This window comes from Amphiprion ocellaris, chromosome 3, assembly GCF_022539595.1.
Source record: "Amphiprion ocellaris isolate individual 3 ecotype Okinawa chromosome 3, ASM2253959v1, whole genome shotgun sequence".
Lineage (NCBI taxonomy): Eukaryota > Metazoa > Chordata > Actinopteri > Pomacentridae > Amphiprion > Amphiprion ocellaris.
Window position 1 is genome coordinate 6591959 of NC_072768.1, and position 23799 is coordinate 6615757.

General features: G+C 42.0%; 1 protein-coding gene across 6 annotated transcripts in view; it reads left to right on the plus strand.

Annotated features, from left to right (window-relative positions):
• Positions 1 to 23799, plus strand: part of brsk2a (BR serine/threonine kinase 2a) — a 175585-nt gene that overhangs the window by 148046 nt on the left and 3740 nt on the right. For 3 of the 6 annotated variants that reach the window (XM_055009008.1, XM_055009009.1, XM_055009012.1), the window contains exons 9-19: positions 1527 to 1558; positions 4611 to 4775; positions 5953 to 6050; positions 6977 to 7127; positions 7316 to 7381; positions 12754 to 12814; positions 14764 to 14971; positions 15148 to 15196; positions 16234 to 16357; positions 17478 to 17658; positions 19942 to 20031. In XM_055009008.1, coding sequence (XP_054864983.1) covers positions 1527 to 1558; positions 4611 to 4775; positions 5953 to 6050; positions 6977 to 7127; positions 7316 to 7381; positions 12754 to 12814; positions 14764 to 14971; positions 15148 to 15196; positions 16234 to 16357; positions 17478 to 17658; positions 19942 to 20031 — 1225 coding nt within the window. Of the gene's footprint in view, positions 1 to 1526; positions 1559 to 4610; positions 4776 to 5952; positions 6051 to 6976; positions 7128 to 7315; positions 7382 to 12753; positions 12815 to 14196; positions 14972 to 15147; positions 15197 to 16233; positions 16358 to 17477; positions 17659 to 19941; positions 20032 to 23799 lie in introns of all 6 variants that reach the window. The other 3 variants (XM_055009010.1, XM_055009011.1, XM_055009007.1) reach the window with 2 other exon arrangements.

Genomic DNA, 23799 nt, shown 5'->3' on the forward strand with positions numbered 1-23799 from the left:
ACTTTGCATTGTTACATTTTATGATAGCACAGTGAGTCGGCAGGAAAAGAGCTAAAAAAAAAAAAAACAGAATATGTTCTTGTTTTGTCTTCAGCTTTTTGGTTCTGTTTTACTCGTTTTTTTCTCCATATTATACATTTCTATGGCAGAAGTGTTTTTTTTAAACAGAATATTGACTTAATATGTGGTTACTGTGTTTAGGCTTTGTAGGGCAGAGTAGGTCCTCGTTCCATTCATCCTGACTCCTCTTCCTGCTCTAAACTATATGACCAAGACACATGCAGACCTGCACCTGTATAAAAGCAAATGTATGAGAATTAATTTATGCAGCACCCAAATAAAAGCCCGTCTAGATGTGCACTCATACAGACCCAGCCGCAGCAGTTTTATAGCAGCGTTCCCTCTGCCTGAAAGCCGCTGGAATTGGTTGTGACACATTTCGAGACTGATTGATGTGATTCTGCATTTCAAACCACATCACTTTCAAGCCTGTGTGTGATACCAGTCTCTTGCCTCCAGGCCTTCAATAAAAGTCAGAGAGAGTAGGTCACCCACTGGCCTGTATCTGACAGGCAGGGTGTCTCTGTCAATACCATGACCTCTGCAGAAACAGACAGGAGTCACCTATAGTCAGTAATCACAGTCTACCCCGGCTCTGTGATTGCGCTAATATCACATGAAGGCATTCATTAGTGCAGAAGCAGAGAGGTAGATCCTCTGGGATGTGTGGAGACGTCAAGACATTGATGGAGACACATACACAAGAACTATGCCTCTGAGTAAGTGACAATAATTAGAGCTGCTATGTGTATCTCCTGTGGTTCCACAACAACAGCACGAGCAAATTAAAAAGTCCCTGCAGTGACATTGATCCTGTTTTTTTTTTTTCCTTCTGTGGGCATCTGAAACACGGTAGAGTCATTCTCACAGACATCTTCCTTTGTTGCCCTTTTGCTCGCAGTTTCTGTCTCTTTCGGTTTTCCCTTTTTTGGCAAAAAACCCGTGTTGACAGTGTCGGTGACAAAGTAGCCGCATTAAAAGCGTGATGACAAGAGCGGCGTTCAGGAAGCCGGTGTGTGTGAGTAAGAGAGATGGGAAGAGAATGAGAATGGGAGATTCCCTTTAGACCAGAGGGCTTGGCAGGGTCAGCGGCATGTGTGAGGGAGATAATATTCTCTGTTTATAGTTGTATCACCTCTCTCTCTTTCGCTCTCGCTTCACCTCTCTCACTTGCCTTTTTCTCTCAATGCGTTTTTCCCCATTGGCAGTATTAATATTTGAAGGCCTCGTTATTTACTTCCGCTACCGAACCTGTCTGTATTGCCCTGTTGTATTTCCTTTAAGCTAGTAAGCTTACTGAAAGATTTACTGACGCCACACTGTACCACATTTCTATAAACAGATTCCTTCTACTTTGCATTCACCGTTGTCCATAAATATTTTACTGCTTTTGATTAATTTCATATTCAAATCAATGTATTGTTTGTGTACTGACCTGCATTTTTCTTCCTCATTTCTTTTTACAGTTAGAACAGATCCAGAAGCACACATGGTACATGTAAGTACTCCTCTTTTTTTTTCCTTCCTTTTCACGCCCCCACTCCTCTCTTCAACTATTCTGCAGGGGTTGGAGACCTGAGGGAAGCTAGCACATGAAAAATGACTTTGAGTTTCGGCAGTACATTTAAACGGGGCATGACTCCGCTCTCAGGGATGTGGGGGTAAATTGGTAGTGCATGAAAGAGGATGTGCAGCATATGGTCAACTGAACAGGGGGCAGGGCAGAGGGAACAAGCAGGGATGCAGTGGAGATTGAACCCACGTAACCTCAGCCTACCCGTCGTTTAACATTTAGAACAGAACTTGCCCAGCTTTTTGGGCTAACAGAAATCTTTTCAAGAACATTTGTAGTGCAGTTCTTTACAGGTGGTCACAGAGGGAGGTGCAGAGATGTGGTTTTAAATGAGAGAAAATGTGAATAAACGCTATTAATGTAACCTCAGAAATATAGGATGTAGTAGCTGGTACATCCAGTACATAAAGGCTTATGCAGCCCTGTGAATAACAAATACATATAATGGAGATAAAGATGGTCTGCTTGGACAACATGACAAGGAAAATCAGCTTGTTCAATCTTTTATTGAACAGAAGTATCAATAGATGTAATATTCCTCTGTGGAAAAAAGTAAGTACCTCTCTGGTAGCTGGTTTTGTCCTTGTTTAGTAGAAATAACCTTGTGTAGATATTTTGTGTAACTGTCCACCAGACACTGACATCATCTTGCTGAGTTTTTGGACAAATTTTTCATTTCACAAATTTCAAATCTCTCCAAAACATTTCAATGAGCTTCAAGAGATGGCTTTTTTTCTTGACACTCAGACAGAATTCATATTTGAATCAGTGACTGCAGGCTGCTTAGTTGTTGAGGCAGTGAAGCTACCCCAAACCAAAACAACCACCATGTTTCACAGTTGGCATGAGGTTCTCCTCCCGAAAACCTGCCATAGGTATGTGCCAAACATGTCTAGTGTTACTGTGGCCAAACATCTCTATCTTTTATTTATCTTTCAAAAAATAGTATTCCAAAATGCCTTGATTTCACTCGTATGTTCACTGGCAAACTGTGGTTGTGGTGTGATATTTGGTTACCTGCTGATCCTGTGAAAAAAGTTTTAGGTTCTTGGAGACTTTCTTTTTGGGGGCGGCCAGTTCAGGACAAATTGCAAGCCACTTTTGAATGATTTTCCTTACAGTGGAATGTTTTATTTCAAACAATTCAGGAATCCTTTTAGATCAGAGTCATAGTCATCCTCAAGCTTTTTGCTGAAGGCGTTTCAAAGCTCTTTAGATCTTCACATGATGACACTACAAAAATCTCTGAAACCCCGATTTCTAGTTTTACATATTTAAAAGTGTGCTTACTTTTCTGTGTGATGATTTTTTATTATTATTGAAATTGTGAAAATGACAACAAAATCAAAGTGAAGCCAGTTTTGTTTAAATATTCCACTTTTATCTGTAGGCCCTGTTTCAAAGAAGATCAAGTGTTTTTCAAATATGATTTAAAAAGTCAATTCAATTAAAAAAAGACGCATTTTTTTTTCTTTTCTTTTTTTTTACGACTCTAATCTCCCTCTGATAATAAGATGATAATCAGTGCACAGTGGGCATTAATGTTTAATTCAAGGATAGATTTTTTTTTGGTGCAATAGCAAAGATGAATCATGGGAGGTTAGTGTGAGTCCAGGAAGGACGGAGTTATGGTTTCTGTTCTGCTCTGAAAGATCATGCAAACAGACAGCAAGACTGATAAAAGAAACAAGAGGAGACAAGAGCTGGGACTGAAGACTGATGTGGTTTGAGTTTTGTCAGTGAGGAAGTTGCCTGGCTGTCTGTGCTTGGCAGGCTGAATGAATGAACATATGAATGAATGAAGGGTGGAAAAATGCGACTTTTTACTGGAAGCAACCTGTCTGTGGTGTGGAAAAAATGAAACACAGGCAGCCATGTAAACAAATCACCAAAAATATGAGTCCAGAAACTCCAACTGTTTAATAATTTTAGCCGTTTTTGGGTATCTTTGAGCAGCATTCGACTAAAGTTGTGATGCTGAATAAACATCATGGGTGAAAGTGTCATTAGCATGTTCACAGTTACCTTAATAAGTACACCTATTTAAAACTGCTCCAGTCTGCCACAGCAGCCCTGCAGTAAATCCTACCTTAATGAAGGTAATAAGGTCACATTTTTTGTTTAAATATTGTTAGAAAGATTAGTGTAATGTAATAAAAATGCAATATCACAGTGAACTACAGCCAATGAAATGACTATAAACTCAAATCAGACCTGATAATGAAGCAGGGGGCTTGAGGGTTATGTGAGGTGAACAATCACTGTAGATCTAGCTCACAGCATATAGAAAAGTGGAGGTTTGTGTCATTGTAATAGCTGCCTATGGGGTTTATGCTTCACTGGGTTCACCAGAAGGAAAAATAAAAGAGAAAAAGAAGCATATTGACTCAGAACTGTCCATACGTCGGGGTCTGTTTGCACTGGCACAAGAATATCATAGAAGTCCTTTTGAAAATGGTGTCAGTGCAGCTTAGCCTTTTATTTAAAATCTAAATAAATAAACGCCTGCTTGTGCAGAAGACAGAATGAAGTGACATAACTAGGAGAGTGTCTGAGCCAAGAAGGAGGGAATAATGCAGAAACTAAGTTCTGAAAACAAGCCAGGAGGGCAGAGGCAGATTGCAAAACTTGACAGCATGACTAAGTTGTCTTTCTGCATCTTGGTGAGCACGGCGACCCCTGTTCACCCTCTAAAATAAAACGACTAACCCTGGGGAAAGTATGTGACTACGAAAGCTTCATAATGTAGACCGAGGTCATGAGGCAAATCACAAGAGGTAGACAAGCGGTGGAACACTTTGCATTCTGCATATTGTGTTTATAGCACATGCTCGTTAGGTTCCACAAAGTGAGATGCTGTTATAAGCCAGGGGAAGGCTTGTAATGTGTTTCCAAGCTTACTGAACATTGCACCAGCAGGGACTAAAATGGCCGACTGTGTCCTTTATTTGTGTTGTAATTTCTGTTGTGTTCCCAGAGGGGGGAAAAACGAACCAGAGCCGGAGCAGCCTGTGCCCAGGAAGGTGACCATCCGCAGCCTGCCCTCTGCAGACGACATCGACCCAGACGTACTGGACAGCATGCACTCCCTGGGCTGCTTCAGGGACAAAAACAAACTACTGAAAGACCTGCTCTCAGATGAGTGAGTGAATAAATGTGCAGCACAGAGGAACGGGAAAGAGGAAGAAGAATAAAGTATGGTTCAGTGGGTGAAAATGTTGAAGTGAGGAGAGAAAAATAAGTGGAGGAAGTGAAAGAGGGTGGAACTTTAAGGCTGTGAGAATAAAAGGAGAGGGACTGCAATGTGTTGTGTCAGTGTGCACACTCAGCCTTGGTTTTCCTCGGCTCTTATGAAATCCTGTGAGGCTGTCACTTTAGATGTTAGGAGCCATAGATCACTTCACTGTTATCACACAGCGCTTACATCGCTTGCCACTGGGTACGCTCCCCCCTCACTGATCCTGGTTTGCACCATGGACGTGCTCCCAGGTCACATCGTTGATGCTCCTGCTGATAATATTTGTGTCTCGGTTTACAAGTTTCACAAGTTTGTGTATTTGCTTCTGTAAATATGCATTCATGCCATTGAGACCTCCCCCTGCAGTTCTTGTGTGTCTTATTAATATGGGAATACAGTCGTCACAGTTTTTTAAAGTTTCTTTCTTTTTTTAATCTGTTTTAAATTTGCCTTGCCTCTCCCATTTAATACTAAACAAGCATTACTCTATCTCCATGCCCTCTCCCCATCTCTTCCATTTGCTTCCTTCCCTCCTGGGAAAATCTCCTAATAGTGCTGGACTGGAGGAAAATCTGTGTTCTCCATCTCCCTTCCCCTGGTTCATTTTAGCTGAAGTTGCAGGTCCTTGTCTCTTTGCCTCCTACTGCTTTCCAATCTGTCTTTATTATGGAAGGCCAGTCCCTGGGCGTTTTGCATAGAGAGCGTTGGCCTCCGGGCTAAAGATATTAGATTTCCTGATTTACTGAGAGAGAAAAAGGTCAAACTCATAATGTTTTGATACTTTCATAAACTTTCTCTGCATGTAAAAATGGGACCGTATCCTAAAAGATATATGCATAATATTATACGATGGCTTAATGATCTGTAAAACTAAACTTTCGTTTTAATAATGAGAGCTATTTATCAGCTGTTTCACAAAAAAAGATTACAGGACATTAATCATAGTGAGGGGTTTTGCAAAATAATGCATTTTTTGGTACACATTCTAGTAGTCTGATTATACACATGGTTGTGTCGGAACTATTTAAGTAATTCTGCTTTTCCAAATGCATCACCAGTGTTTCATTCCACCTCTTCGCAGTGACAACCAAGAGAAGATGATCTACTTTCTGTTATTGGACCGTAAGGAGAGGTACCCCAGTCAGGAGGACCAGAACCTTCCCCCTCGCAATGAGATTGGTGAGGCCTGGAATGAGACAAATGCAGAATGTTATATAAAGGCGTAAAAAAAGTATATAAAAAAAGAGCATAACAGAAAAATAAATATGGCACAGAGTATGCATAAATAAAACTGCTATCTAGCTAGTGTGTTTAAGTCTTAATGGCATTTTATCTAGTCGTGGACAGCTGTTTTTACAAACAAAACAAACCTATTTAAGTAATAAGTGCTTGAAGAAGTTAACTCATGAAAGCTCCTCCTGTCTGAACCATTCAGCGGTGTTTTCCTCCTTCAGAAGAAATTGGATCAGCTCCAGAAGCGGTGGATGGGCTCTCAAGTAGAAAAAAGCTTTCTGTTTATTGAAAATAAATAAGCTTCTCAATGAAATATAGTAACAGAAATAGAAGGCATCAATAGGCCAGAGATTTTTTTTAAAAATCTTTTTGAAAAGCTGTCACCTCCAACTGCTTCGGTTCAGATATGAACTCATCAAAAAAAAAAGAAGATACAATTCGCACACCACAACCACAGCACAGATTTCCACCCACAGAAATCTGAACAGAGACGAAGACACTTAGACTTCTGCCAGGGTTATTTTCTGACAAGAGCGCAGCAACAAGAGGAGTATTATGTGCAAATGTGTGTGTGTGTGCGTGTGTGTCTGTGTGTGTGTCTGCTGCAAGATACCGACATTTTGATGAATAGACTCCCTCTTCAGTGAATGTGATACAGTCAATACAGTGGCCATTAGTTCAAGGTCTGGGAGGAAACCATTACTTATTCAGTATTAGTTGAAATGTCATTGTGATCAGCGCTAAGCATCGCTCAAACACTCGCACATATGCACGCCACGACAGAACCTCGGTAATACATGCAGTAATATGCAGATATGTCAGGTGCTTTGCTGTTTTCGCTCTAAATCGATCTGTTTCGCCGTTTGACGCAGATCCGCCGAGGAAGCGGGTGGATTCTCCGATGTTGAACCGTCACGGCAAGAGGAGACCGGAGAGGAAGTCCATGGAGGTCCTCAGCGTCACAGACGGAGGGTCACCTGTACCGGCCAGGAGGGCTATCGACATGACGCAGCACGGACAAAGGTACGCACGGAGCCGAAAAGAAGGACTTTTTTTTTAAAAATGAACAAATGGAGACAGACTCAGCCTTGTGTGTGGAGGATCGGTGCCTCAGCAGGTTTGACAATGAGTCTGGATTCACTGACAGCAGGCTGCATCCTGGACAAACAGAGTCTGACTCTCTGCTCGCTTTGTCTCCTGTCTCACTGTAGTAAATCAGTATACAGTAAAAGCTTGGATATTCCTGACGCCAGTACAAAATGCAGCAAAGAAGAAAGGTATTCATCTGACAATCAGTTCCTCATGCTTTCACCTCCTCTTGCTCCATGTCTCACCCGAGAAAAAGATGCAGCGGTGCTTTCTGCTGAATGAATGTTTCTAAATGATGAACACATGTAGCTTCACAGGTCTGTTTTAATTAGCTGCATGCCTTATCTAAAAAAAAAAAAGAAAAAATGCTAGAAGCTTGGCCAACAGAGTCAACAGCTCCTGAAGTTTCTCTTTGCTCTTTTAATTAACTTAATTCTGAAACTGAGGAGGACTGCACATTTGCAATTCAGAGCCTTAATATCTGCACCCCCACCCGTTTCCGGCGTTCGCTCAATTATCTCTTCTTTTCATAATGTGAATGCATTGATAATCAGTTCTCCCATACTGTGTCCCACTTTCTCCCGATGCAGAACATTTCCCCCCCATTTCTCTATTTTAAAAATGCTCGAGTCACGCCAGAACCACACCCCCACGAGGCACAGCGGACTGATTTAAAATCTTTTTCCTCATCTTATTTCAACAACCAATATATCATCGCACCGCACATTTCTGCTCAGAGGCAGTGACATTTGTGACAGCAGGGAAGATTGAATCTGAGGGGGTGATAACCTGATCTGCCTAATGATAGTCAGATTGGCAGAGTGCCGGAAAAAGCTTTCAGAGGTATGGGACATAAATGCAGAGGCAGAAGGTGCATATATTATATAGATAAAAAAATATAGTCATAAACTTGAATATTCATCCAAATGTCAGATGCATTAATAACTTCTCCCCGTAGTGCTTTGCCAACAACAAAATATCAAGAATTTACTTCCCACTTCATTTCACTGAGGGAAGCAGCTTCAGAAGTTTTAAATCCATTTCGAGAGCTCCCACCTCTAAACACTTCTTCTTAATTCTTTCTGTCCTCTGGTGCGTCTGAATTCCAGTTTAAGATTCATCTTCTTGTGTTTCATCGCCTCCACTCTGCTCCTTCATCCCTTCAGGCGATCGAAGTCTTATCTCTTCTTTATTTAAAGGTTGCGCTAGTTTATAAGCTGCCTTCTTCTGCCCTTCACTCTGACTCGACTGATTCTTTCATGCCTGGAATCCCAAAATAGGCCAGTTTGCGATGACTTTATTGAATGTTGATAATAAGCTCCTAATGATACACAACTGAAAGCATCATAAAGGACACTAAAAAGAGTATTTAAAAGAACACCTTTAGCTTTACTTGTATGAAATAAGTTTGGACCCGAATCCTACATATCTCAGCAGCTGCAGTTATGAAGAAAAAGCTCCCCTGCATCTTTCTTCTACTTTAGATCAGTGTGTTTACTCTCACGCCTCCATCCAAATTTCTTCCGGAGGCTCCTCGTTATGCTTTTATTCCACCTCTCTCTCTCTTTCCTGTGGTCCCCTGTGTGCTGCTGACCTTCAATCCCAAACACCCCCCTCTGTTAGTATGGAATTGCTATGCTAATGTTGGAAATGCTGCTACTTTCTCTCTGTCTGGCTGGCGGATTGGAGGTGGGGAGGCCTACACCACAGCCCCTCTACCTCCAAATCAAATCAAATCTCTCACTCCCGCTATACATCTCTTTTCCCCTCCATACTCTCCATCAGATCAGTCGTGGTGGGGAAAAAAGATGTCGGCAACAAAGTCTGTGTGAACCTGGATTTTTGTGTGTCTTTGTAACTTTTCTGCCTTTTATCGCATCCTCATGCACGCTTTGTTTGATCTCTCTTCGTGCGTGTTTGTGTATAGACAGTGGTGTTGGGGAAGCAAATACGTAGCGGAATAACGTCCAAAAATTTGACTGACTCTCTCTGAACCTAACCTTATCTCTCCCCAACAGCTAAACTTTTGTCGACAGCACAGAAGATTCATAGAACTTCAGATCAGAGGGTGTCAGAGAGAGGACTGACTTTGAAACATGTGTTTTGACAGGATACATTTCCAAAGAGAGGGGAAACAGTTTTATCTGAAATTACATAACGAAAATGTCTGAATGTCAATCCTTAGCCAGCGCTTCGCCTCACATATCTCACGTAAGCTGTTACGTTCCGAGTAGCTGCCCGGCCTTCATTTTCATGCATATGACTGGTGATTTGACTGCTCCTGTGAAGTATAATTGAATAGATTTGGGATAAATGCTGCAGTAGCCATGTAGCACAGTAATACACATGGAGAAATTCTCATGTGAGTTCCCGTTTCAATCTTTATACACCCAAACGTATCTTTAAAAGACATTTAAAGCTAAACTGAAAGCACAAGAAGTCCCACTGATTTAATTTTAAATCTTAACAACATGCCAGGAGAAATGAAGGGAGGTTAATGATATGTAAATGAAATATGGAAAAGTGGTGCAGTGTGGAGAAGAGAATATCAATTGATTTTTTTTCTTTTTGCAGATCTGCTCTAGTTGCTTCATGCAGTTTGAATGTGGAGTAGTCGCAGCAGTCTTAATAAGTCAGGGTCTCCTGCTAATTATTGACACTAATTTATTTAAGAGGCTGAAATAAGCACAAATAAAACACCTTTAACACCGATTTCTACAGCAGAAACTGCAGGGGTCTTCCTGCATTTAGAAATTTGAGGAGCTGAGCTGTGAATAGTAATGCCTTGAGTCCTTGGGGAGCTGTCAGGGCTTAAAGTAGGAAATGAATTTTAACAGTATGTTGATTTATATGAATATCCACTCTATGTAGAGGAACTGTATCAGTAGGGCAAAGTCAATATAAAGGAGGGCGGAAAGGGGAAAAGGAACTCTCTTCACTGACATTAAATCACACAGTGGCATTGTGTTTTTCAGCTCTGGCAGTGTTGTTCATTTGCTGTTTGACTCCTGGCATCATCCGTTTCATTTTGCTTCAGCTTTGTTTCATTTCAGTCCATGCCCTCATCCCCTAGAATCTGTTGTACTTGTTCCATCCTCCACAGCCCAACATTAGTTCCCCACAGGTGCTTTGGATGGGTCTCTGACACAGCCGGTGGTCACACACTGAGGACATGAGGCCTGTTCCAAAATAGGCTTATGGGAAATGAGGAATAATGGATAATAGAAAGTCTATTATAGGTACCCCACCTCTCAAAATATATATGCATTTTTTCCATTTTCTAGTGATACGTAGCGATTTCTTTTACTTGTTCAGGTTTTGATATTCATTTAGGAGATTAGATAAATGGAATTTGGTTTGTGGTACTAACCAGTGTTGCTCTACTGCTGAGATCATAGTAAATATTGCAAACCTACAATATAAAAATGTTAGAATTATAAAGCCTGCATTCAAAGTTATATATTTGTAGTGAAAGTACTAATTCTGCATCCAGTGGAGGGGGAGTGAGTTTCTACTTCTATAGATTTTCTGTGTCTACAAATTGGCCATATTTTTATGTATAATTCTGTATATGTTCTATTTTATTTACATATAAGTGAAAGTGCAGCAATTTCCTCTGAAATGTAGTGGAATAAAGTAGCATAAAATGGAAATACTTAAGTATATTTACCTTTAAGTACAGTACTATTCCAGAAACAGTGCTCCTCAACAGTTAGATTTTTAAGTGTTTACATGCCACAGTATCACATTTTTTTTTTTTTGAGTACTGCAAGGAAACAAGATCCAGATTTTTGAGATTTTGTGCAGCACATAACCAGAGTACCCCAAGCCTCCAATTAAAACCAGGATATTGGTGCACATAATCAGAGTCGGTATGTTCTGTGTATTATCTACAGTCACCTGGACATTGATTTAAACCAAGCAAACACACATAATCACAGCATGGTCTGGTGGATCCAGCATCTCCTCTAGCACCGATTCAATAATGTGGCTTCTTGGTTTCCATGGTAGATGATAAATGATTCCCCAGTTGTGTGTGTCGTTCACTATAAATTAAGCACACAACAATAATTCATCGTCTCTGTGAAGCAAGGGTGAGCCTCTGACAGCCCATTACTGTACAGCACAACCATCTGTAACATGAGCTTTATAGACCTGCTGGTCCAACACTAACAGATGCAGAGCGCCTCGAACAATATGCTCATAATGGCCGGAGAACGTCGTGTTTTGGCCATGTTTAGATAAAGTTCAACTGGCTGCGGGTGCACAAGTGCTGTAGTGAGCAGCCGTGGGCACGCCTCAGCGGACTGTAGGACTTAAATGTAAATGATGGCAACTGTCTGGTCAGCTGCTGCCTGAAACAAGAAATCACAGCCAACGCGTTCTCAGCATCGCCTACTCTTGTGTGTATGGCTGTGTGCAATAAATACACTCATACAAGGGGCAGTGGGAGACTTCCAAAAATATATTGGCAGTGGGAGTTTCTAAATTTTTCCCTGTGTGTCATGGTAGCTGTTTGTGCTGCTGCTCTATTTGTGACTCTCAGGACTAAGCTGTCTGTTCTAGTGTCACTTATTTCTTTTCTTTTGATTTAACCGAAATAAGCAATCTAATCACATCCATGCAGAGTCTGCCTGATTGTATGGATGCTAGAGTGGTTCTGCATGATTGCTCCAACATCAGGAATGAGCATAAGTCTTCATCACTCCAGCCCACTCTCCCACTCCTCATTCTTCCATCCATCCCTCCCACATTCCTCCTACTTTCCTAAACTCTCTCATTCTTCTCCCACATTTGTCCTCGAGGTTTTCTTCAACCAGTTAAGTTGAAAAACCCCAGTCATAGGTTTTATGTCTTCATCTTTTCAGAAAGAGACAAAGGATGTGTAGGCTCGGCCACATGTTCGCAGATGCATCAGAGCTGACATGGAGAGAGAAAGCGAGGGAGAGTGAAGGAGGAGGGGTATTATTAGATTGAATGACAAAAAGGAACAGTGTTGTGACAGTGAGCAGCTGGTGTTTCCAAGTGTTGACAGGCGTTGCTTTTGTGTGTTTGCGTGTGTACTCGTGTGTGCGCGCGTGCGCTTGATGCAGACAGATTGCGCTGTGATTGTTCATTTCTGAGCAGGACTCCGCTCATAGGGGTTATTGACGGCATCTGCGAGGGAAAAGACAAACATGACAAATGGCACTCAACCAAATGTCCCTCTTCATTCTGCCTCTCCACATATTTTCGGGGCCCTAAAGGCTTAAAAAAGTCAACATGTCTGGTTTATCAGCAAACTATATGTTTCAAATGGAAGTCGGAGCCTAAATGGTGCGAGACGAATTGCAAGGAGTGGATATGTGCTGTCAAGCCGCTGCCGTTACTGTGTTGTAGTGCATTTACTCCTAAGTGTGAGTAGCTGTTGTGTCGTTGTTGCTCGATAGCGACCTATATATGATAGATGATGATGTGCAACACGTAACCAAGCTCTCACCTCCACTGTGTTTACTGAAACATCTAAAAGTCACATATTAATCCCACAAATTGCTTCTTCCCCTCTGTGTTGGTGCCGCAGGTCGCGGTCTATCAGCGGAGCCTCCTCTGGCCTCTCCACCAGCCCCCTCAGCAGCCCACGGGTAAGTCACAAAGCTCACATCAAAACAACACACACCTCTTGACCCACTTCCTGGTTATATAGTTGTTCACCTTCAGGGATAGTGGACACCCAACTACTGCTGATTCTGTCTTATTGCAGTTTATGTCAGCAAGAGGAAAAAAGAGGCTACATTACATGGACTTCCAATATCACTGTACCTTTCTGCAATAACCCTTCTATTTTATTGTCAAATAAACTAGTATATTTATCGGCGTTTCAAGGAAGCAGGGATCTGCTACGATAAGCTCCTCATATCCTGTGTTTGATCAGGCTTTGCATGAGTCGTCTGTGGGTCCATATAGTTTAGATGTTTCTGTTAACTCCCAGTAAAACACACACAGGGGATGCGACAGCGCCGCAAACTTTCTCTGCCCTCCTCCCCCAAAAGCCTCTTCTCTCTCTATTCCTCTCCACCTATTATCCCTCTCTCTGTTTTTCCGTGGCCTGAGCGCTGTGGAAATCCAGCTCAGGGAATGCTTCAGAAAATCCCACTTTCCTTGCTCAGAGCCGTGGAGCTTGTAGTAAACTTTTCCAGCTGACTAACCTGAGAAGGCTCGAGATTAGCCAGGATCCTAAGACGAGCTCCTCACACCACACAGGTTCTCTGAGGCTGATTTGAAAGGGAAATTGATTTCTCAGACCTACCCAAAGCCTGGATTGTGCTCTCAGCAAGAGGCTCTGTGTGGGGTTATTTTCTGAGACTTAGTTTAGGGAAGGGGAGAAAGAAGGGGGAGAATGTCCAAGGCAAAAAACCGAACCACTGTCACTGCAATTTCACCGTTACAAATCAAACAGATCAATGAAACCTATCAGGAAAGCAGAAATCTCACAGCAGAGATACCACCTTCCTCCTGTTATTGAGGCAGCCTAAATTGTCCTCACAGCTGGCCTTGTGTCTCTCACATCTGTCTGCGTTTGCTTGCTTTTCTCTGCTAACAGAGCCCTGTATGTTTTACACAAGTCGAGTCTGTCTTTCTTTGTCTTTTGTATGGACTTCTCAAAATGATGTGCATTGCTTGTTGTTGTTCATGCTACTTCACTTTTGTTTTAGCATGAGTCACTGAATGGTCTATGTCATGTTTCTTTTCTTTTTGTCTTTCTTTTTTTTTTCCACAATTCCTCCTTCATTCCTGTGTATATACACTTCTCACCTGCCTTTATATTCTTTGGCTGCTCCTACCTCTGGCTGTTTGTTCTGACACTTTTTTTCCCTTGCCTTATCTATGTGTTTGTGTGCTTGCATGGGTCCCCAATGTGTTGTGGTTCTTTTTTTCTTTGTTTTCTTTTCCTTTCCTCTTCCACCGCCTCTTGCTCTTGGCTGTGTTGTATGGTGCGTCCTCACCCTGTGTCCTCTAAATCCAGCCTGTCAGAAAGTTTTGTGTACCGCCTCAGTCTCCAGACTTGTCCCAGTCCCCCAACACCAGCCCTTGTCCATCCCCCGAGCCTATTCCGAACCGCACAGGCCCGCGTATCTCCACCCCCAACTCACTCGCTCCGAACTGTGAGCCTATACCAGAAGCCCTCAACAAGACGCAGACGCTCCCTGCCAAGCCCAAAGTCGTCCCGAAGCCTCTCCAAGCCACACGATCGAACCCGCTCCCCGAAACCTCCCCTGATCCAGAATCTGCAGCCAAATCAGAGCCCTCCTCTCCCTGCCAGCTTCCATCACAGCCGCCCTCTGCCTCCGTGCCTCCGACCCCTACTTCCCCATCCTCCCCAGCCTCCCCCTTTTCCTCATCCGTCACCAGCGTTCCCGTCCCGAACAGCCCCCAGGTACGGCGCTGCCATTACGCTGCCAATCCCCAGCTCTCTGTGCCCTTCAGCCCGGTGGTGCCCCTGTCGCCCATCCGGCTGCACCATTTCCACCCCGTGGCTTCGGTCCCCTCTCCTTTTACTGACCACCCACCCAAATCTATCCCCCTCATACAGGTTACCCCTCACCCCTCCCCTCGAGGCAGCCCCCTCCCCACCCCAAAGGGCACCCCAGTGCACACTCCCAAGGACAGCCCAGCTGGGACGCCCACTCCGACGCCGCCCCCGAGCCCCTCCATCGGAGGCATGCCTTGGCGGACGCGCCTCAACTCCATCAAGAACAGCTTCCTGGGCTCACCACGCTTCCACCGCAGGAAACTCCAAGGTAGTGACACTGCAGTTTCTATAAGAAATCCTGAATAACTTTGCATACTCGGAATTTATTGCATTTTCTTTCTTTTTTTTTTTTTTTTTAACCTCGGCTCAAATTTTATTCTGCTCTCTAGTATGACTTTCTCTGAATCTTTGACATTTGTCTGAACTTGGACCCTTCCTCCACAGTTCCTACACAAGAAGAAATGTCCAGCCTCACACCAGAGTCTTCCCCAGAGTAAGTAGATGCTGCCCTTTTTTTTTTTGAAGACACCACTACTATCATAACTATGCATAGCGCGTCAGTGCCTCAGTCACTGACTCAAACAGGCTTGCTCTTGATAGCATGATGTTTTGGAAAGTGTAACATCCATGAATGTTTGATTTTCACCTGCTGAGTTCCCTGTAATGACCCCAGGTCTGGTCTGGGTTGGAGAAGCAGTGCTGTAGCAGGAGGTAGTGAGTGGGTTATGAGGGAGGGAAAGCAGCCTGTGATGTTGCTGAGCTCCCATGGGCTTGATAACTCAAGGTTGGCCTAGATATGCCTGTTTGGTTGGCTGGCTGCTGTCTGGCTTGGTCATTTCCACCTGGCTGGGAAGAATGTCCTGGCTGGAAGGAGTTGGAGAGTTTACCAGAAAGCACCTTCCCTTAGATGGTACTGTATCACATATATGCACAGTCACACAACAGCTTCTTATTGCAGAGCAGTGCATCCCTTTATATTGCTGCAGAAACTAAAACACTAAGTAACGTTATATTTATATTTAAATAGGTATTTATATATGGTTATACGGGGTGCTTACGTTTCAATCTAGTATTATATTTTACATGTACTATTAATATGCTAGAAAACAGGAGTCCATATGGCTTATTAGTGGTTGGAGGTGCACCTGGGCTGAAGCCAGCAGTGAATTCATCTACCTCTGCCCCTTCTGGTCTTGCCGTTCTGTTCACAGAAAGGCTCAATTATCACACTCCCTCTATCAATTTAAAGCATGCTCATATGCATACGTCCATTTTACACAAACTTAGTTGTGTAGAACATGCGAAACTTTCCTCCTCTGCATAGTTTAACTCGTTTCCCTCAGGGGTATCCTCTGTTTGGTTCTGTCCATTCCCCCAGAGCTATAGAGTGAGGAGAGCGAGTTCCTCACCTGTTTTTTATGAATGGATGGATGGATAGATAGATGGATGGATAAAACAAGGAAGCAAAAACGATGACTAGGCCTATACAGTGCTAAACATTGTAAACTTTTCTCTCGTCTTTTCTTACAGACTTGCCAAAAAATCCTGGTTTGGTAACTTCATCAACCTGGAAAAAGAGGAGCAGATCTTCATTGTCATCAAAGACAAACCTCTCAGCTCCATCAAGGCAGACATCGTTCAAGCCTTTCTCTCGGTATGCACACCGCTTTGTTGCTTAATTCCTTTCTTTTCCTCCTCCTTCTTCTGCTGAACTCCTATATACTCTTTGCCCCCTCTGCCACAACACTGTATCTGTATCGCCTGCGTATCTGCCGTCTGATGGAGGATGCTATCCATGCTACAAGGCAACCTCTCTCCGAGTGTTTGCCAACATGCTTCTGATTTATGTAGCAATTCAGTAAACTGCTTGTATTCTGTGCTTCTATTTTCTCTGTGACTGCAGACCCAATTGAGGTCAATAGAAAATCAACAGAGAGTACTGATCATTAGCATATAGATGCTTTGCCCTGAATGCGGGCTTTGAGCATGTGTGTTTGTAAATTTAGATCTGCAGCCTGAGATGCTGAGAGTTAGTGTAGATTGTATCTGTGTGTCTGTTGTGTTATAATAGTGTAGATGTACAAATACGTGCACAGTTGCAGGCAACATCATGGTTTTCTCAGCGTGCGCCGCAGAATCAACTAATGTTCAGCAGCGGTAGTTGATATTCAGTGTACATAATTGAACAGAACCTGCCCTCACCCCAGTTAGATTTAACAAAGTCTAAGTAAATGCAAACTCTGCTAGTGCAGGTCAATGTCAAATATGTTTCCTCCGTCCCTGGAGGTAGCTATTTTCTCCTGTGGGTTATGCTAGCTGGTATTCCAGACAGGAGATTGGCACCTGAGTCAGTGGAATTATACCTCTCAGCACACTCACATTAATGGGATGTCAAACCCTCTCCAGCACTATGGCAAAACGTGACAATTTCAGAGCTCACCTGTTCATTGGGCATACAAATTCATTTTCGGTGTGAGAGTGCAATGTTGTTGGATGGCTCAAGATTACATTAGCTTAAGTCTCCCTGGCACGCATGGCTACTCCCTGAGGCATTAATCTCCTTAGAGTTTCAACTGTGGCTCATAGTATGTGGAGGGTATTTTAATGAGGGTTTATTCACCTTGTCATTTGCAAGGTTTGGGAAGAAAATTTAGCATCACTGCTTCCTATGTATAATCCCATTACTTGGGTCTTTGTGCTGCCTATTTTTATTCTTATCTCTGCCTCTTTGTCCATTTTTTCCTGTTCTGACTTTTCTATGTTTTCCTCTCCAGATTCCCAGCCTGAGCCACAGTGTGATCTCTCAGACCAGTTTCCGAGCAGAGTACAAATCCACAGCCGGCCCCACAGTCTTCCAGAAGCCGGTGAAATTTCAGGTGGATATCACCTACACGGAGAGCACGGCTGCCACTAAGGAGAATGGCATCTACTCTGTCACCTTCACCCTGCTCTCAGGTCAGGACACTTCAGCACACATCAAGAGATTATCCGTCTACTTGTTCTCTATACCTTCTTACCCTACTCAGGACCAGTTGTTCCTATACCGACATGCATGATCACCTGTCTTTTTAAGGCTAATCGAGACCTGTCATCATATCTGCATTTCATATTTATAGGCAGTTCTCTAGTTTGCCTGACATATATGTGTTTGCACTGTTGGAACTGTGCACACAGTGAGAAAAGACAACCACTGAGGAAAATGCAGCAACAGTAATGAATCATGAGGCACGTGTTCCTGATATAATAAAGCCCTCTTCTATTAATCTGATGGCAGCTACAGGTGTCAGCTTTACATCTGAATAAGCGCCCTGTTCACTTCCATAAAGGTCAAGACAGCAGGCTTCCTGGGTCAGGGCTAGTAACATTTCCGTCTCACTGTCAACACAGCACAGTTCTTAACTGCATTCAATGGCATTAACAAAAAGGCATGCACAAGTGAAGTCCTTCAAGTTTTTCAAAGCAATTTAAGGATTTTTTTTTTCCACTGTTCAACACCACTATTGGTCCAAAAACAGCACATAGAGCACCGAAGACACAGTTTGCAAAATACCTTTCTCGTGCGCCTACAATTTCACATGTATTGCAATTAAAATGCCCGTAATAATAAAACTTTACTGCAAGGAACATGCAGGCTAAATGTCAGATTAAGATTCGTCAATAATAAATGTAATCAGGGTTTTGACAAAATTTTAACAGGAGCTAAAGTTTAGTTTGTTGCTTTCAGCTGTTTAAAGGAGTCTTTCCTCTGAGTTTGTTAAAAACCTGCAGCATCAGACAGCAGCAGAATCCATATGAGCCTATCTATATACAACTACAGCAGAAGCTAACATCAGTGATTAAGTTTAATTATAAATTACCCCAAACATGGAGAAAGGATTGGCCAAGATATAACAGGAGGTCACCCAGTGTGCTTTTCTTTATTTCAGACGGGTGAGATGTGACACAGTTTATAGGCCACAGTTAGATTGTTTGTTACTTAACAGCCTTCTTGAGGTTCAGTCCTAAATTGAGGATATGTTTTATATGCTTTCTCTTTAATGTAGTCTCTGTCACTATTGTAGGTGAGACTGATTGAACCCATGAGAAACACAAAAATATATGTGGAGTTTAATAGATTGATGAAGCCAGCTTAAGTGTTTTCAGCAAAGGCGGGGAATGAATACCCCAAAATTCCTAATTCTGTCCATTGTCCATACAGAAAGGATCGAGTTCAAACCCAGCATCTTCCTGCTGTGAACCTACAGGTCAGAGAACACACTAGCAGTATTATGCAATTTTAATTAGCTGGTTTTCCATTTTATTAGACCTTTAGAGGTCTTGGGAAATCCAAGCTCACAAGTACACTTGAAAAACGTGAAAAGGTGCCACTTAAACGTCACACACAGTGTTGTCTCACTTCAACCTAATAGAATTAAACTGTGTTTATATCCAGCAAATACTAAATGAACCTCGAGTGCTGTTTACAGAGGTGGGTGTTTTCGAACTTGCTGCCAAAAAGAATGGCTGGCTGAGAATTTTTTAAAAGTTCTTGCAATCCTGAGCGCTTGATAAGATTTTTTTCCCCCCTAAACCTCCCTGAGCGTAACCAAATGAGGTCTGGCTATGCAAGATTACATGCTATGCAATTGCGTGTGAATGCTTAGTTGTGCAGAAACATGGATGCTCACTTTCGCTCTCCTCAGTCTGTCTCTCACACACACATAAGTGGGGGCACTGTTGAGCTGAATGGGGTGTAATAGAGGCTGATTCTTCATGTCACTGTCCACACACTGTAAATAACAGGTAGGCAGCAGGAGCTCACAGTAGCACTCCTCTCTGGCCTCCATTTATCGTCTCAGACTTTCTGCAGTTTTCTAGCTCACATTTTAAGTTCTCTGCTTTCCCATCTCTTCACCCCTGCTTCTTTCCTCTCTTGATTGCTCCATCTACATATTTCCACATGCCGCTAACTGTGCATCTTGATGCAACCGAGCAGACACTTTGACTTGTCACTGTAGGGAAAGCACAGGTGCGTTTATGATGGCTGTATTCCATTTAGGGGAGGTGCTGCTTTTGTGGGTTCTGGCACTCTACCAAGACTTACTGGGACACTTAATGGAAGTGAGCCATCATTAATTCCACCTGTGTGTGTTCCCTACTGTGACGACTAAACATATCTGCCAGGTAATTTTTTTTTTTTAAAAAGGAGGTCTATTATGCCAGTATTTATAGCGTGTGTTAATGTCTTCCTGTGTTTAGGACCCAGCCGGCGCTTTAAGCGAGTAGTGGAGACGATTCAGAGCCAATTGTTAAGCACACATGACCAGCCTGGGGTCCAACAGCTGTCCGGTAAGTAAGAACACCTTTTTGAAAAAGCAAATAAAAAGAATTCCCAACCTTCTCCAAAACCTCTTCACCCTTAACCCTACCGCCTCGTCCGCCCATCCCACCCTCCTCTGACAAACTGCTCTCACCGCTGAAGCCGAGCTGAAATCCTGCCCTTCTCTCTCCTGTGCTTGAAATCCCACCGAGCCACCCTCTGCTTCTCGACAACGGCTTCCTTTTGCATGCCCGCACCTCGCTGCCATAGAAAAAGGTGGGAGTTGCTCTTAAGCACCGATTGCGGGTCAAAATGTTGTCTTGTTGCCCTGGCAGTGAAGATTAGAGTAGAGGGGTAGGGTAAGCTGATTCGCATTCTGTTACTCCTACTTCCAAGACTGATCACAGGAGCCTGTCACCATGGCAACACCACTGCACCTCAACGCACCCCCACAATGCACTGCGCCACACAGCAGCACCACACCTGATAAGCGTTCTCCCCTCTTTCTTGCTCTTTCTCTCTCTGTATGTGTGCTCAAATAAGACGCCCTTGTCCGTTTTATTCTCCTCTTCACACGCCTCTTTTGGCATCTCTGAAGCCAAGATGCAGAAAACCTCCAGTCACCCTTTATCTCCACCTAACCATCCACCTGTGATGACATTTTTAGAACCTCCTTTCATCTTGTCAGCAGTTCCAGGGTTGACACTGAGTCCCTAAACAGGTATATGAGCCCGTTCTTGCCCCACTGTGGCTACATGCATGCACAGTCTGGATGATGAAGAGAAAAAAAGAACAGAGAAACAGGGATCCTACTCCTCCCCTTCGGCTCTTAGCATGTTCTCTCTTGTGAATCACTCCTCTGTCTGTGTTTTCTCAGTTGCCATTCTCTTCATAGCAGCTCCATCTGCTGGTCAGACAGGGGAACAGCGTCAGGAAGATTTTTGCTTCTTCCTCTGATTATATCCCATATATAAACTGTACCTCTGGTGTCTCAGTGTTTGTGTCTTCCTTCCTCTTTAACCCAGCTCCATGTGAGATATAGGTTGAACCAATACTTTCCATCATAGGTCTTGGTCCACCACGCCCCTGCTGGCCTTCATTTTACAAATGTGAGCTGTCTTTTCTGCAGTATTGCTCTCGTTGGCACTCAGAAATGAACAGCAGTCATGACAGCTGTTACGATATTTAACAGTCTGTTATCGGTGCTGTGCCTGAGCAAGTTTACCAATTGTTTTTGATCTTTTCTATTGTCAGGCTCATTAACAGGCTGAGGTGTGGGAAGGGTAAAATTATAATAAAATACATCAGATTTGCTTTTAATGACTGCAGTGGGATGACATTGTAAGAGTTCAATTCAGATTACGATGTATATTACGAGAACCACTTAAAGGACCACTATAACGTTTTTGCCACATTTTGGACGACATGCTAATCTATGACCTTTTTTTTTTACATTTTTGATGACATACTGAACTATGTCGTTTTTGTGATATTTTTGAAGACACTAAACTATGACTTTTTTTTACATTTTTGATGACATACTGAACTATGATGTTTTGGTGATCTTTTGGAGGACATACAAGTTTTTGTCATATTTTGGACGACATACTAAACTATGACGTTATTTCCACATTTTGGACCACATACTAAACTATGACGTTATTTCCACATTTTGGACCACATACTAAACTATGACGTTATTTCCACATTTTGGACCACATACTAAACTATGACGTTATTTCCACATTTTGGACCACATACTAAACTATGACGTTTTACTGACATTTTGGACCAAATACTAAACTATAATGTTTTAATGACGTACTAGACCATGATGTTTTGGGGGTTTTTTTTATTATTTTTTGGCCTTTTTCGGCTTTATTTGATAGGCACAGTGAAAGAGAGACAGAAAACGGGGGAGAAGAGTGGGGGGGAGGACATGCAGCAAAGGGTCTCGAGCGGGAATCGAACCCTGGCCGCTGTGTCGGGGACCAGCCCCTGTACATGGGTCACCCGCTTAACCCGTTGAGCTATTTGGGCCCACGACTACGATGTTTTAATGATATTTTGGACGACATACTAAATTATGACGTTTTTTCCACATTTTGGACCACATACTAAACGATGACGTTTTTGTCAGATTTTTCAAACATGTAAAAACGTGCCATATGATGAAATAATGTAAAGGAGGGCATGAAAAACACTCCAGAAAGGTTTTCTTTGAAAAATAAATCATCATGAATTTTGGCGCAAAAAAAACGCCTTACTATACTATGTCGAAAAAAAATGCCATTTTTCAAACATGTTGTAAAAACGTGCCATATGATGAAATAATGTAAAGGAGGGTGTGAAAAACACTCCAGAAAGGTTTTCTTTGAAAAAAAAATCATCATGAATTTTGGCGCAAAAAAAACGCCTTACTATACTATGTCGAAAAAAAATGCCATTTTTCAAACATGTTGTAAAAACGTGCCATATGATGAAATAATGTAAAGGAGGGCGTGAAAAACACTCCAGAAAGGTTTTCTTTGAAAAAAAATCATCATGAATTTTGGCGCAAAAAAAACGCCTTACTATACTATGTCGAAAAAAAATGCCATTTTTCAAACATGTTGTAAAAACGTGCCATATGATGAAATAATGTAAAGGAGGGTGTGAAAAACACTCCAGAAAGGTTTTCTTTGAAAAAAAAATCATCATGAATTTTGGCGCAAAAAAAAACGCCTTACTATACTATGTCGAAAAAAAAATGCCATTTTTCAAACATGTTGTAAAAACGTGCCATATGATGAAATAATGTAAAGGAGGGCGTGAAAAACACTCCAGAAAGGTTTTCTTTGAAAAAAAATCATCATGAATTTTGGCGCAAAAAAAAACGCCTTACTATACTATGTCGAAAAAAAATGCCATTTTTCAAACATGTTGTAAAAACGTGCCATATGATGAAATAATGTAAAGGAGGGTGTGAAAAACACTCCAGAAAGGTTTTCTTTGAAAAAAAAATCATCATGAATTTTGGCGCAAAAAAAAACGCCTTACTATACTATGTCGAAAAAAAATGCCATTTTTCAAACATGTTGTAAAAACGTGCCATATGATGAAATAATGTAAAGGAGGGCGTGAAAAACACTCCAGAAAGGTTTTCTTTGAAAAAAAAATCATCATGAATTTTGGCGCAAAAAAAACGCCTTACTATACTATGTCGAAAAAAAATGCCATTTTTCAAACATGTTGTAAAAACGTGCCATATGATGAAATAATGTAAAGGAGGCTGTGAAAAACACTCCAGAAAGGTTTTCTTTGAAAAAAAAATCATCATGAATTTTGGCGCAAAAAAAACGCCTTACTATACTATGTCGAAAAAAAATGCCATTTTTCAAACATGTTGTAAAAACGTGCCATATGATGAAATAATGTAAAGGAGGGTGTGAAAAACACTCCAGAAAGGTTTTCTTTGAAAAAAAAATCATCATGAATTTTGGCGCAAAAAAAAACGCCTTACTATACTATGTCGAAAAAAAAATGCCATTTTTCAAACATGTTGTAAAAACGTGCCATATGATGAAATAATGTAAAGGAGGGCTGTGAAAAACACTCCAGAAAGGTTTTCTTTGAAAAAAAAATCATCATGAATTTTGGCGCAAAAAAAACGCCTTACTATACTATGTCGAAAAAAAATGCCATTTTTCAAACATGTTGTAAAAACGTGCCATATGATGAAATAATGTAAAGGAGGATGTGAAAAACACTCCAGAAAGGTTTTCTTTGAAAAAAAAATCATCATGAATTTTGGCGCA